At 36.3% G+C, this 13,316-nt stretch overlaps 1 protein-coding gene across 1 annotated transcript; it reads left to right on the forward strand.

Moving 5' to 3' along the window:
• Positions 1-10,158: 10,158 nt before the first annotated feature.
• LOC133316280 (uncharacterized) lies at positions 10,159-11,178 on the forward strand. Its single transcript, XM_061518011.1, has 3 exons — positions 10,159-10,382; positions 10,551-10,921; positions 11,015-11,178. Exons 1-3 carry the CDS (start codon positions 10,159-10,161, stop codon positions 11,176-11,178), a joined length of 759 nt encoding a protein of 252 aa, XP_061373995.1.
• The last annotated feature ends 2,138 nt before the right edge of the window (positions 11,179-13,316 follow it).

The following is a 13,316-nucleotide window of genomic DNA, read 5'->3' on the forward strand; positions in this document are numbered from 1 at the left end:
GAAAAGTATTAATTAATATTCTATGCTCATGAGGAAAGGGCAATCACAAGGAGAACTATATATGGCAAAGGGAAGAACAATGAAGGTTAATAACGAGATTTTCTTAAAGTAAAAAAAGGAGAAGATGCTCAGAGCAGAATAAGAAGAATTGACATGTATTCATATATTTTTTTCCCATTTCATTTCATCATTTTTTGCATTGTTTGTACTCTCATCTTTCTCTTTCTTGAATGATGTTTTTGGCTCCATGTAGTTATGCATACGATGCTAATCAAAATTTAAAGGATTATTAATATGCCTTTTCAAAATAGGTTAACACCCCCGAGCCAGCCTGCAAAGTATTATATTTGGCCCTAACCAATGTTGTTAAAATCGAGATCTTAAGTAAAATCGGAAGGGGATTAAAAAATCGTAAAAAATGTGAAAGTGTTTGGAATATTAGTAAAATCGTTTTGATGAAAAAAGAAATCATAAAAACGTAAAATTATAGTGATAAATCGAGATTTTAACAACAATGGCCCTAACACATTAGGGTCTTTTGTGGTAGAGCCTTTTTTAGCCCTAACCCTCAAAAGCTTTTAATTTAGTGGGCTGGGTTAGGGTAGCGCCGTGGGTCAAACTTTTCTTTTATCAAAATTTTTATTATTTAAAAAACTAAAAATTATATAAATTCAAATATTTATAAATATAAGTAAAATTTATTGTGAATTTGATGGAGAATATAAGAGAAAGTGAAATATGAAAGAAAGGAAAATGAAGCGTAGAAAAAAATAAAAGAAAGAATAAAATAAGAATAAATATGTGCAAAGAGTCTTATATAAGGACATATCTTATATGCATTTTTAAACATGGAAGTCATGAAAAAACAAAGAGTCACATGTTATGAACCATGTGAAAGTTCATTGATAAACTTTTAGTTTATCTTATGTTATGGACTAAATTTATATGTATTATCAAGTTAAATAAGTGAAAAAATAAGGTTTTGATATAAAAACATAAACTTTATGAATTATGGATTAAATAATATATATTTGCTTATTTTAAAGGAATTTGATGTTAAATAGAAGCAAATATGAAGCATGGAGATTGAAGGATCAAGAACTTGAAGATTGAAGATCTCAAGTTAAGAAAATAAAGAAAATTCTGTTTCTTGAAGAGAAGGCTTAAGCTTTCATTTCGGAGCTTAAGCCCCCAAAAATTCAAAAGAAGCCAAAAGCCATTGCCAAAGAGCGCTTAAGCCCCCAACTCAAGGCTTAAGCGCGAATCAAGAATGAAGTTCAAATTCGAAGTGGGCGCTTAAGGGCGCCACGTAAAATTTCATATATAATCAGGGAGGCTTAAATATAACACTTCGTATTTTTAAAACATATAATTATATATTAAATATGGATTAAGGGGTAGGATTAGTGAAGATTCTGAAATTAGGGTCAAAATACATAAGAAGGGTAAAATAGTAAGTTGCTAAACACGTAACCCTAGGAAAGTAAAATAGAGTAGAAGGTCTCAAATGGGGAAACTAATCCTGGAAATGGATTCAGAATGAAAAATTGAGTGGTTAGCCAAGTTTCTGGAAATTTGATGAATAGTGTTTTTACCGGGTAAAAATATCGCGGTACAGTTGCACCGTAAAGCGTGTCAAATGAATTTTGAGCTCTAGGCTTGGATATAAGTTATAAATGGTACATAGGACTAGAAAATATGATTTCTGGTGAAAATTGATGAAAATTAGAGTGTTTGGGGAAGCGTGCCCACAACGCGCATAACAGCTTAAAACTGTTATTTCTCTGAACGACCGGAAAACTTCGGATTCATCTGATCAATAACAATTAGAGGACAATGGTTAATGTTAAAAATTAGAGTTTCTAAATAGTTTAGAAAATTATGGACGTTTAGTGGAATAGGCGGGAGATTTGAATTAGTTTGAAACGTGTGAGGTGGCGGTGGGACCCACCCTACTTAAGTGGACTTAGGCCACATAGGACAACACAAAAATCAGCATCTTTTCTCTCCTCCTTCCTCTCAAACCCGCGGCTTCCTCCATGGATGAAAGAAACTGACCTTGAAGGTCGAGGCATGTGAGAGGGAAAAACAAAATTTTTCGAGCAAAATAACACATACCATATCAAGAAACATTCTTTAGGGCATGGATGTTACCTTGTTTGCTTTCCAAAACTTGAGGATGATCAAGATAAGGCTTGAAGATGCAAGCCCTCTAATGTTGATCCACACCACCCTTTGTCAAGACGAAAGAACTCTTCTTCAAGGCCACCAACGAAAACACCAATGGAGGCAAGCTATGCGCCCAATGTGTGAAGGAGGAAGCTAGGTCAAGGTGTTTAGAAGAGTGAATATTCAGCAAGAACAGACACAAAAGTGACGCATGGATTTACTTTGAAAAAGGCTAGGTTATTTCAAAACTCTCTTAAGAAAAACCTGACAAAAGGAACCCACAAGGAGATGAGAGAATGAATTAATTAAAATCAGATTTTCTTCACTCAAATAAGGCCCTATGTAGCGCACACTAGGGGCGATGAGTGGAGTTGTTGTAAAATTCAAATCTTGTCAACAACCTCCTCTCACATCCTCATGATATCAAGTGAATATCTCAACAAGAATCTGACTCAACAACCATCATATGGCCAACCATATGGTGCGCCCCACTTGGCCTCATAACAGTCCAGATACGTTGAGCAGTTGCATTCAAACTTGAACCAACTGTCTCACTCATTCTCTCAACAAACCAAATCTGACTGGAGCTCATTTGGTTGATCCTATGACCATCATCAGATACCAAAATCAGCGCCCCATATCCTCACTAGAAGATTCTCAAAGATCTCCTCTTGATATTTGGGATTTGTTCCAACAAGATCTTATCTTATCCTTTTGTTATGAAACAACTTTTCATAGCCAATTCAAATTCGAATTCAAACATTTGAATTCAAACGTTCAAATATTTAAATTTTAAATTCAAATTCAAATTCAAATTCCAAATTCAAATTCAAATTTCAAATTCAAAATTCAAATTCAAAATTCAAATTCAAAATTCAAAATTCAAATTTCAAATTTCAAATTCAAAATTCAAAATTCGAATTTCAAAATTTAAATTCAAAATTCAAAATTCAAAATTCAAAATTCAAATTCAAAATTTAAACATTTGATAATTAATTTAACTAATTAAATTAATTAGTAATGTCTTGGACCATCCAAGCCCATTAACTAACCATGCGCTCTTTTTTCCTTTTTTGGTGGGCTTCCAAACTTCTTCTTGGGCTAACAACCATTATTAGGCCCAATACCTTTAATACTATATTGTCATGACAATAAGGTGTTAGTGTGTGACCCATTAGGCCCAACATAGCCACTGGCATAAATGAGCTTGGGCCCAATAAGCCCACAACTCATCTAATGACAACACAGAGCACTAGCAATGCTTTGTTGCCCCAGAGCTAGTTAGGTTAATGACATAATCATCCTATTACACATATTTTGTTGTCGTATGTATTTCCTTTCGTCTCGGTTATCTTCCCATAAAACCTAGGGTAAGGAAACGTATCAACCCTTGCGATTTAGGGTAAGCTTTATTCGAAATAGGAAATCTTCAATTTACTGACTCTAAAGGCAGATCATCTCATGATCTCTTATACTATGCATAGATTCCCGAGTCCCTATAAATGTCATCCCAATTTCTTCGGTTTACAGATAACCTAATCTCTCAGAGAGATTTGACGAATTCCTTCAGCTTATCACCCCCTAGCCCTGTGCTCTTTCAGGACAAGCCCAACAGTATACCTATGAGTCTCCATGTTTCAGGCAGACGAGGTATCCAGTCAAAGCATGCCTTCTAGAACACAATCTATGCAATAACTTCTGGTCTAAGGAAAGACATACCCAAATATAAAGAGACTACTCTAATGATACTCTCTGTGAGATTTCCTCATAGAGTTTCTTTGTAGGTCTGTTCAGTGCGAGCTATACCCTTATAGGTTCACCCACGACTTTAGCTAAGACATCTCCATATCTGTAGCTCATGAGGTCTTTACCTTGCATCCGAATACAAGTAGATAAGTCGTGCTAGTCTTACCCGAGATCACTGATCCTCATTCTCAGTGTCTCTAGACTAGGAACATAAAATTAGGAATAAACATCTAGTATCCTTGAATCCTCATGATCGTGATCTCATCACAGATACTCAAGAGATACATATTTTATTCCAAGGGGTTTATCCAGTTACTCATTTATAATATTAACAGTAATATCGAGACAAAATATGAAACAGGATAAAGAATGCTTTTATTTATCTGCGAATACAAAGGTCCACTTATGTCCTAATCTAATCAAAAGATTGTCTCTAGGACATCCATATACTAACAATGGATGGGCAAAGTTTGGTTTGAAAATTGTTTCAACCAAAACATCATCAAATCCTTTCCAAAAGCCAAAGTGTTGCACATCAAAGTTTAAGTAAATCACCATCCAAACACAACCCACCTATTGGTTGCTCTTGAAACTCACTCATTTGGGAGAAAACCCCCATCTAAACCCGCTGCCAAAGTGAGTAGATTGGTGTCCTTGGGTTGTTTGTTCAAGCCATTGCTTGGATATCACTTGGAGGAGTCATAGACCTTGCTTGTGGGTAAGTTTCAACACATTTCATTGGTTGAATCATGGATTTGAATTTTGGTGACCTAGAGCTATTTTGCATGAATTGATGTAGTTAGAGAGCTCAAATTGAAATTGTGTATTAGATAAAAGTGGCTTAGAATGATGTTTTAGAGTGATAGAAACCATAAAAATTGTTGAGAAATTATTTGTTAACTTAGGCAATTATGATGATGATGTTCATGACTTTGTGAAATGGCTTGGTTGTAGGATTGTGTAATTGAGTTGTGGAGTATTGGTATGAGTTAATTATAGGATTGTATGGTGTGTGGAAATGTTGAATTGGATTGGAAAACCCTTGGTATGCATGCCCCTAGAATTCGGCCAATGTAGGGTATGTATGGCTTGATGATGTAAAAATTATATAATTGATGTTGTGTGGTTGTGAATGGTGTTTCAATGAGTTGTATGTTGGTGTGGTGAAATGGAATTGGAAGGAAAAATATTGATGATGTGTGTGAGTATGATTCAGCCATTTGAGGAAAAATTAGGAAGGATGGTGCTAGGTTGATGTTAAATTGAATTTAGGACTTGAATTAGTGTTGTGGTAAGCTTGTGAAGGCATAGGAACCTTGAAATAAAAAATTATAAAATGGTTTAGTAATTTTGGCCATATTGGCCGAATCTATGCATTGTGGGGGGTTATTTTTTGAGCTTGTGACCTTGTTTAATTGCACCTTGTATTGATGATCCTTGTGCGATCATTGTAGGTTGCCTCCCACAGACGTAAACTTGGAGCTTTGAGCTTGGTGGGTTGCGTTTGGTCCTTGACCAAAGGGACTTTGGCATTTCTTGTGAACCAAGCTCGGTGGTGCTGTGGATTGCAGTTATCATGTGAAGGGAGATTAATCAGGTAATCCCTTGATACTGGGGTTTAATCCTCGTGTGTGCTTCACCAAGCCCCTTGAGGGTAGTGGTTGGAGGTGTATGTTGGTAGTATGGTATAACATGTTCATGCATTATTGTATGTTTAGTGGTACATAGGATATACCGTGTCTCTGGCCAGTAGACTGTTGCCTTCGGGCGTTACGGACTTTCACTGGATAGGTCTCTATAAGGGAGTTCTAGTTGACCTGGGGTCATGGTGTGTCATCCGTTGAGGAGCACACTAGAAAAATCTCGGGTGTATATGGATGGAGGGTGCCTTGGTTGATGTTCTGGGAACACTTCCTTGGATTGGAACCCGTAGGCTATATGCCGAGGCCAATAGGCCGGATGTTGTGTGGTATTGGCATCGACCATTGCAGCTTCATCGTATTCCTACTTCACTAAATCCCTTGCTTTATCCCGTTTTGAATGTTGTAGTATATTATTGATATACATCTGAGTAAGCCATTGAGCGGAGTAATCTCCAGAGCCTCTGGGTTACTGAGATATATCCGTATATCTTACCCCATTTTGGGGACTTTATTTCAGGTAGTGGCAGTGGCACCGGAGCGGCGGCAAGAGGCCCGTGAGATGAGCATGAGAGCTTGAGTCTATTTTACATTTTGTGGTCATTGGACCTAGACTAGACTTAAGACATGAACATTGTATGTGATCTAGGATTCATATTGCCATCTTTGTTCATGTTGCATTTTGTCTAAGTTTATTTGATGATTTACCTTATTTATTTTGGAGGTTATTATGTTGTATATTGTTATGCTTTATTTGAGGTTATTGTAATATTTATAATGAAGCCTTGTAATTTGTAATATTGAGACCTTGTGTAATATTGAAGCATGCTATATGATGAAAGGGCAATAGGCCTATTCTAGGATATCATTTATGTTTTATGTCGAAAGAATGCATGCAAAGGAATTAATGTGATTGAAATAGTTTAAGATTTGATAATGTAATTGATTAGTTGTAAAGTAAGCTATTTGATGTAAATTGTGAAGGGTTGTAAGAGCACCAATGCATTGATGGTCCTTGAGTGCCATACATGTTTATTAGGTACCATTTGAGGATAGATAACACACTTTGAAAAGTAGGATATGTTGGAAAAACAAAGGAGACTCTGGCAAAATTTATATAAAATGGCAGATTTTGAGTGAACTTTGGGGGAGCATATCTCCCTCCACAAAAGTCTGATAGAGAATTTCCATACACCATTGTAAAGCTTGAGATATCAACTACCTTGTATCAAAATTTGAGAACCATAGCAATAGAACTCTGCCCTGTAGAAGCCGTGGAACGCAAACTGCCCAAAATACCTTGCACTTGGGGGCTGTCACTATCTGTTTTTGGGAAAATTATTCTCGCCTCAATTCTTGGTTAAATTAGGTGCATGATATGTAAAGTTGAAGCTTAAGGTGTCTAAGTTACTGTAAACAAATTTGAGATCCATTGGTGGAGTTTTTTGTCCGGAATCTTGCAAAGAGTGAGGGCTGTTTAGAGCCCTATTTGAGGTTGGCTGGCAGATTTGCTTGTCCAACTTCAAACGGTGATATCCGGAGCACACGTGAACTTTATGGAGTGTGTGATAGCTTGTTGAAAATATAATTAAGTCTAGAATACCATACTAAAAGTTGGGAGGCTCACAACACGCGGATTTTCCGCAGTAATTAAAATACTGAACCATGTTCGGATAGGTAAAAACTATAAAAGAAAGATTTATGCTAAGTGGGTTTATGGGATCCCCTTAGTGACTTTAGAGAAGTATTATAAGATATTTAGGCATTTGTTTTAATTATTCCGCAATTAGTTTTCAGTTACGGTCACAACTTTTATTCATTACGCTTTATTATTGTTTTAAATGCTTACGTAATGAAAAGGAAAAAGTTTACTCGCATTTTTATAAATGAATTGTTGTGATTGTAACTGCGCCTAATATCATAATCAATGTTAACAATACCAGTGTACAACGGGCTGTTACATTAAACGCCCAACAGTGCGCTTAAGCGCCTCGAAAGACCTAACTTAAGCCCACTTGAAGTATCCATCTAGGGCACGGGTTCTTTGCAGATAAAAATGCAATTTGGGGTAGAATTAGTGACTTTTTGATATCTTCTGATCATTCTTGGCCATTGGAGGCAGCGGGGAACGCGGAGAATTCATCAGTTCATGTTCATGAGAAGCAGAGACGGATCGGAATCAAGTCTGCACTGGAGTTATTGAAGAATTCTCATTCTAATATGGAATTTGGGGGAGCTTTCTTAATTCTTTTCTTTCTTGATTTTGCCATGTCCGGATAAGTCTTTTAAGTAGTTAGGGTTAGATGGAACTCAATTAATCTGTTATGTCATGAATAATTCTTGATGTTAATTTTCCTTTTTATCATGAATGAAATTATCTTTTATTAATGCTTTCTATGAGTTTGAATGTTATAGATTGGTCCTAGGTAATTGTATGACAATAAGAATGTTGGTGAATGATCCGTATCTGACAATTTCATCGTAATCCTTATGATTCTAGGGATAGACATAGGGTTTTGCGCAATCTCATGATTCTTAAACTTAACACTTATTTTCTTGGGGAATAACCGGGGAACTAGGGTCCTTGCAAGATTGTAAAGACTTAGGGTGTCAAGGGTTTGAATCCTAATTACATTAGAAAGAATTGATTAGATTGATATTAAGGATAATTAACTTAAAGAAGGAACTCAAACGTAATAGGGAGGTTGAGGGAAATCAAAATCCTAGCTACGTTTATTTTCTATTAAGTAAATTTAAATCTTTAAATTCTTGTTCTTATTCTTGTTATTAATTAGTTTTAATATTTTAAATTCGAATCAAATCTCGATACAAATACAATTTCGATTGTCCAACTTAAGTTGAAATAGTGAATTAGTGCTTGATTTATAATCCTCGTGGGAACAATCTCTTACTTAAACATTATATTACTTGTACGACTGGCGCACTTGCTGTGAGCGCAACAAGTTTTTGACGCCGTTGCCAGGGATTATTACTTCAACATTAATAGTAACTATAGATTCTTTAGATTGGACCTTATTTTCTGTTATTTAATTTCAGTTCTTATTTTATTAATCTATTTTCTGGTTTATGCGATGTATCATTGACACTAATTCCTTGCATTTCGATCCGGAGATAGAGAAAACAGCAAAAAGAAACAGAAAGATCGTCAAAGAAAGAAAACAACAAGAAAAAGAAGCATCAAGCTCAGTGATAAGAGAGGAAGAAACAATGGCAAATAACAACAACAATCCGCCACATGAGCTGATGGATGCATTCCTCATTCTAAGCATGCCAAGGAACACCTCAAGCATCATCAGACCAAATGTTGCTGCAAATAATTTTGAAATCAAGCCAGCTTTACTCTTTGTAGTTTAACAAAATCAATTTGCTGGTGATGACGAAGCAGACATCATCTTCATCTTGATAAATTTTTGCTAATTTGTGACACAGTGAAGATGAATGGGGTAGCAGATGGTGTCATCCGTATAATATTATTTCAATTTTCTTTGAAGGAGCAAGCACTTAAGTGGTTGTATCAACAACCTACTGGAAGCATTAATTCATTGGATGACTTAGCCGCTAAATTCTTGGCTAATTTCTTTCCTATGACCAAGTATAACCAGTTAGTAAATGAAATTTCAAATTTCACCCAACAGGAAGGGGAGTCACTTTGTTCTGCATTGAGAAGATTCAAAGATCTGCAAAAAAGATGTCCTCAGTATGAATTGCAACCTGGACCAAAGGTGCAGATATTTTTCAATGGAATAACACCTGCTTCTAGAATGGTCATTAATGCCGCTGCAGGAGGGTCATTGAGACAGAAAACTCCTACTCAAGCATTGGAGTTATTTGAATCTATGGCTTCTCTAGAGAATGAAAGTGTTCCGACAACACCAAAGAAAGGAATATATCGGCTGGAAAGCAATGATGCTATGTTGGCTACACAGAAGGCGATGTCTCAACAATTGTCATCCCTCACAACCATGTTTGAAAAGTTTTAAGCATCTGCAATCCAGACACAGCCACCTCCACCAGTTTGTAAATTTTGTGGAGGAGAGCATGAGAGCAGCAACTGTGGAGCTCTTGGAGGAACTGAAGCAGCACCTGTGAATGGAATCTGGCATGATCAGAGGAATTCAGGCAAATTTTAGAGGAATCAAAGCAGTTCATATGGTGATACTTATAATCCTAGGTGGAAAAATCACTTTGGGTTCAATTATAAATCAACTCAGTACCAGTTTAACCAACCTATTCCACCATAGCCACAACCTTCACAAGGTAGTCCTTCTGAATTGGAGAAAGCACTGATGCAACTTTCAAAGACGACTAATGATTACATCCAAGGTTCAGAGACTTTCAAAAATGAAAAAACTTCATTCATGTAAGAAACCTGAACAGTATTCAAGAATCAGGATGCTGCAATGAGAAATCAAGAAGCATCAATTAGAAATCTTGAAACTCAGATCGGGCAACTATCAAGGAAAATTTCTGAAAGAGTTCAAGGCACCTTTCCAAGTAATACTATTCCAAATCCTAAAGAACACTGCAAAGTCATTACAACTAGTAGCGAAATAGTAATTCAACCAGTGGAGAAGAAAAAAGAATGAGGAAAGGAAGAAAACTGAAGATGATGCTGACACCAATACTGATATTGGAGAAAAAGAAAAAAGAGGTTCCTAAAGAAGCTGCTGCAGAGAAAGTTGTTCCTGAAAAGAAGGAGTTCAAATGGGAGAAAAAGAAAGCTCAAGAAAATCAAGAAAAGCCATTGAAGCTCTCACCTTATGCAAGAATTCCATATCCACAGAGGCTCAGACAAGAAATTCAAAAGTAGCAGTAGTCCAGGTTCCTAGATATTTTCATGAAGCTGCAAATCAATATTCCATTTGCTGAAGCCTTGGAGAACATGTCAAATTATGCAAAGTTCATGAAAGACCTCTTATCAAGAAAGCGTAAGCTGAAAGAATGTAAGACAGTGACTTTGACGTAAAAATGCAGTGCTATAATTCAGAAGAAGTTACCTCCGGAGCTTAAAGAATCAGGAAGTTTTAGCATTTCCATAGAGATTGGCAACATTGATGTGGGAAAATCATTATGTGACTTGGGAGCTAGCATTAATCTAATGCCACTCTCCATATGCAAGGCTCTGGGAATTCACGAATTAAAGCCAACCAAAGTCTCATTACAGTTAGCTGAAAGATCTATCAGAAGGCCGGATAGAATATTTGAAGATGTCTTGGTGAAGATAGATAAATTCATCTTCCCTGCAGACTTTACTATATTAGACATGGAAGAAGATGCTGAAATTCCATTACTTCTGGGAAGACCTTTCTTAGCCACTGCAAGGGCTATCATTGATGTTGAGCAAGGTAAACTAATGTTACAGGTGAATGAAGAGACCGTGACAATTGATATCCTTGAATCCTTGAAGCATCCAACTGACGGATGAGATTGTTTTACAGTTGATGTGATTCATGATGCCATACTTGAAACAGTTGATGGAATACTCCAACCACTAATGGAATTGGAGTTATTAGAAGAAGAAATATTGCAAGATGCAACAGAAGCAATAGAGGAAGGACAAGTGGTTGAGAAGTTAGAAAAGAAAGTTGATGATGTTACTTAGGGAGCACCAAAGGTTGAATTGAAAGAGCTGCCTCCTACTTTGAAGTATGCATTTCTTGTAGAAAACAATACATATGTAGTAATCATCAATGTGAACTTGACAACCATTGAAGAAGAAAAATTATTAAAAGTGCTGAGAGAGCACAGAACAACTATTGGATGGTCTATTACAGACTTGAAGGGAATAAACCCATCCTTTTGCACTCATAAAATATTGATGGAGAACGATGTGAAGCCAGTCAAACAACCACACAGAAGACTTAATCCAACTATGAAAGAAGTTGTGAGAAAAGAAGTCGTGAAACCCCTAGATGCTGGCATGATCTATCCAATTTCTGACAGTGCATGGGTGAGTTCGGTGCAAACAGTTCCAAGGAAAGGTGGGATCGCGGTGGTGCATAACGAAAATAATGAATTGATTCCCACAAGAACAATTTTTGGCTGGAGAATGTGCATCGACTAGAGGAGACTCAAAGCCGCTACAAGAAAAGATCATTTCCCTCTACCATTCTTAGATCAAATGTTAGAGAGATTAGCAGGGCATGCATATTATTGTTTCCTAGACGGCTATTCCGGATATAATCAAATAGCAGTTGCTCCAGAAGATCAAGAGAACACAGCTTTCACCTGCCCCTACGGTGTCTTTGCTTACAGACGTATGCCCTTCGGGTTTTGCAATGCACTCGCCACATTTCAAAGGTGTATGCTGTCCATTTTTTCTGATATGATTGAAAATTTTATTGAAATATTTATGGATGATTTTTCTATTTTTGGTTCCTCTTTTGATTTATGCTTAACTAACTTAGCTTGTGTTTTACAGAGATGCCAAAAGAGTAACTTAGTACTCAACTGGGAAAAATGCCACTTTATGGTAAGAGATGACATAGTATTAGGCCATAAGATTTCTGAGAAAGGAATTGAAGTAGATATAACGAAGATTTCACTTATAGAGAAACTTCTCCCTCCCTCTAATGTCGTGGTGTGCGTAGTTTTCTTGGACATGCAGGTTTCTATCGGTGATTAATCAAGGATTTCTCAAAGATTTCTAAGCCTCTATGCAAGTTATTGGTCAAAGAAGAAGAGTTCAACTTTGACAATGACTATTTGTTTGCTTTTAATCTTTTAAAAGAGAAATTAACTACAGCACCTATTATCATATCACCGAATTTTGAATTGCCTTTTGAATTGATGTGTGATGCTAGTGATTATGTTATAGGTGCAGTCTTAGGTCAAAGAAAAGATAAATTGTTGCATGTTATATATTATGCTAGTAAAATTATGAATGAAGCACAGATAAATTACACCACTACTAAGAAAGAATTGTTAGCTGTTATATATGCTTTTGATAAGTTTAGACCATATTTACTAGGTTCTAAAATTATTGTACATACTGACCATGCGGCTTTGAAATATTTATTGACTAAACAGGATGCTAAGTCGAGATTACTGATGGAACGAAAATTCGTTCCTATCTAAGCCCATTTTGATGGCAAAATATCATTTGTTCTCTCACATGATGAGCAACTTTAGCACTAAAAGCACATGTTTAATATCTTTATGACAAAAACACAGCAGGAACGGATGGTGACGTAAGTCTTTGGAAAATATATAAAAAGGGACACGAATTGGGAACATTAAAAACACCTGCTCCACTCATTTAATATTTCTGACCACTTTGCAGGAAACGTTGGAAATAAGTTTCCATAAAGCATAAGCAGTGCAGCAATCAAACAAGAGGAAACCTGCGCAGTAGGGAATAAACGGTTCCTATTGTTCACACCACCCCTTTCATGCAGTCAAGAAAACAACTCCAAGGGAATTACTCACTTTTCCATTCACTCTTCTGCCTATAAGTAGGACGTTCCAGCACGAAGAACATATCGAATTCCTTAAGAAGAGATCACTTAGTTTATTTTATCGTTTTTCTTTTGTATAGTTTTAGCTGTAGTTAAGTGATAACACTTCTTCTCTATTTTGTATCACCCATATGAAACTCCTCATGAGCAACAACCATATTCTCCACTTTCTATTTTGTTGTAACCTAAGTTGTTTCCATTTAAATATAAGTGTTATTTCTCTCATTTTCACTCGTTATCTCTGAACTGAATCTCGGGTCTATGAGATTTCAGTCTAGAATAA

This window comes from Gastrolobium bilobum, unplaced genomic scaffold (assembly GCF_033153095.1).
Source record: "Gastrolobium bilobum isolate Gb01-03AN ecotype WA unplaced genomic scaffold, APGP_CSIRO_Gbil_v1 utg6012, whole genome shotgun sequence".
In the NCBI taxonomy this organism is placed as follows: domain Eukaryota; kingdom Viridiplantae; phylum Streptophyta; class Magnoliopsida; order Fabales; family Fabaceae; genus Gastrolobium; species Gastrolobium bilobum.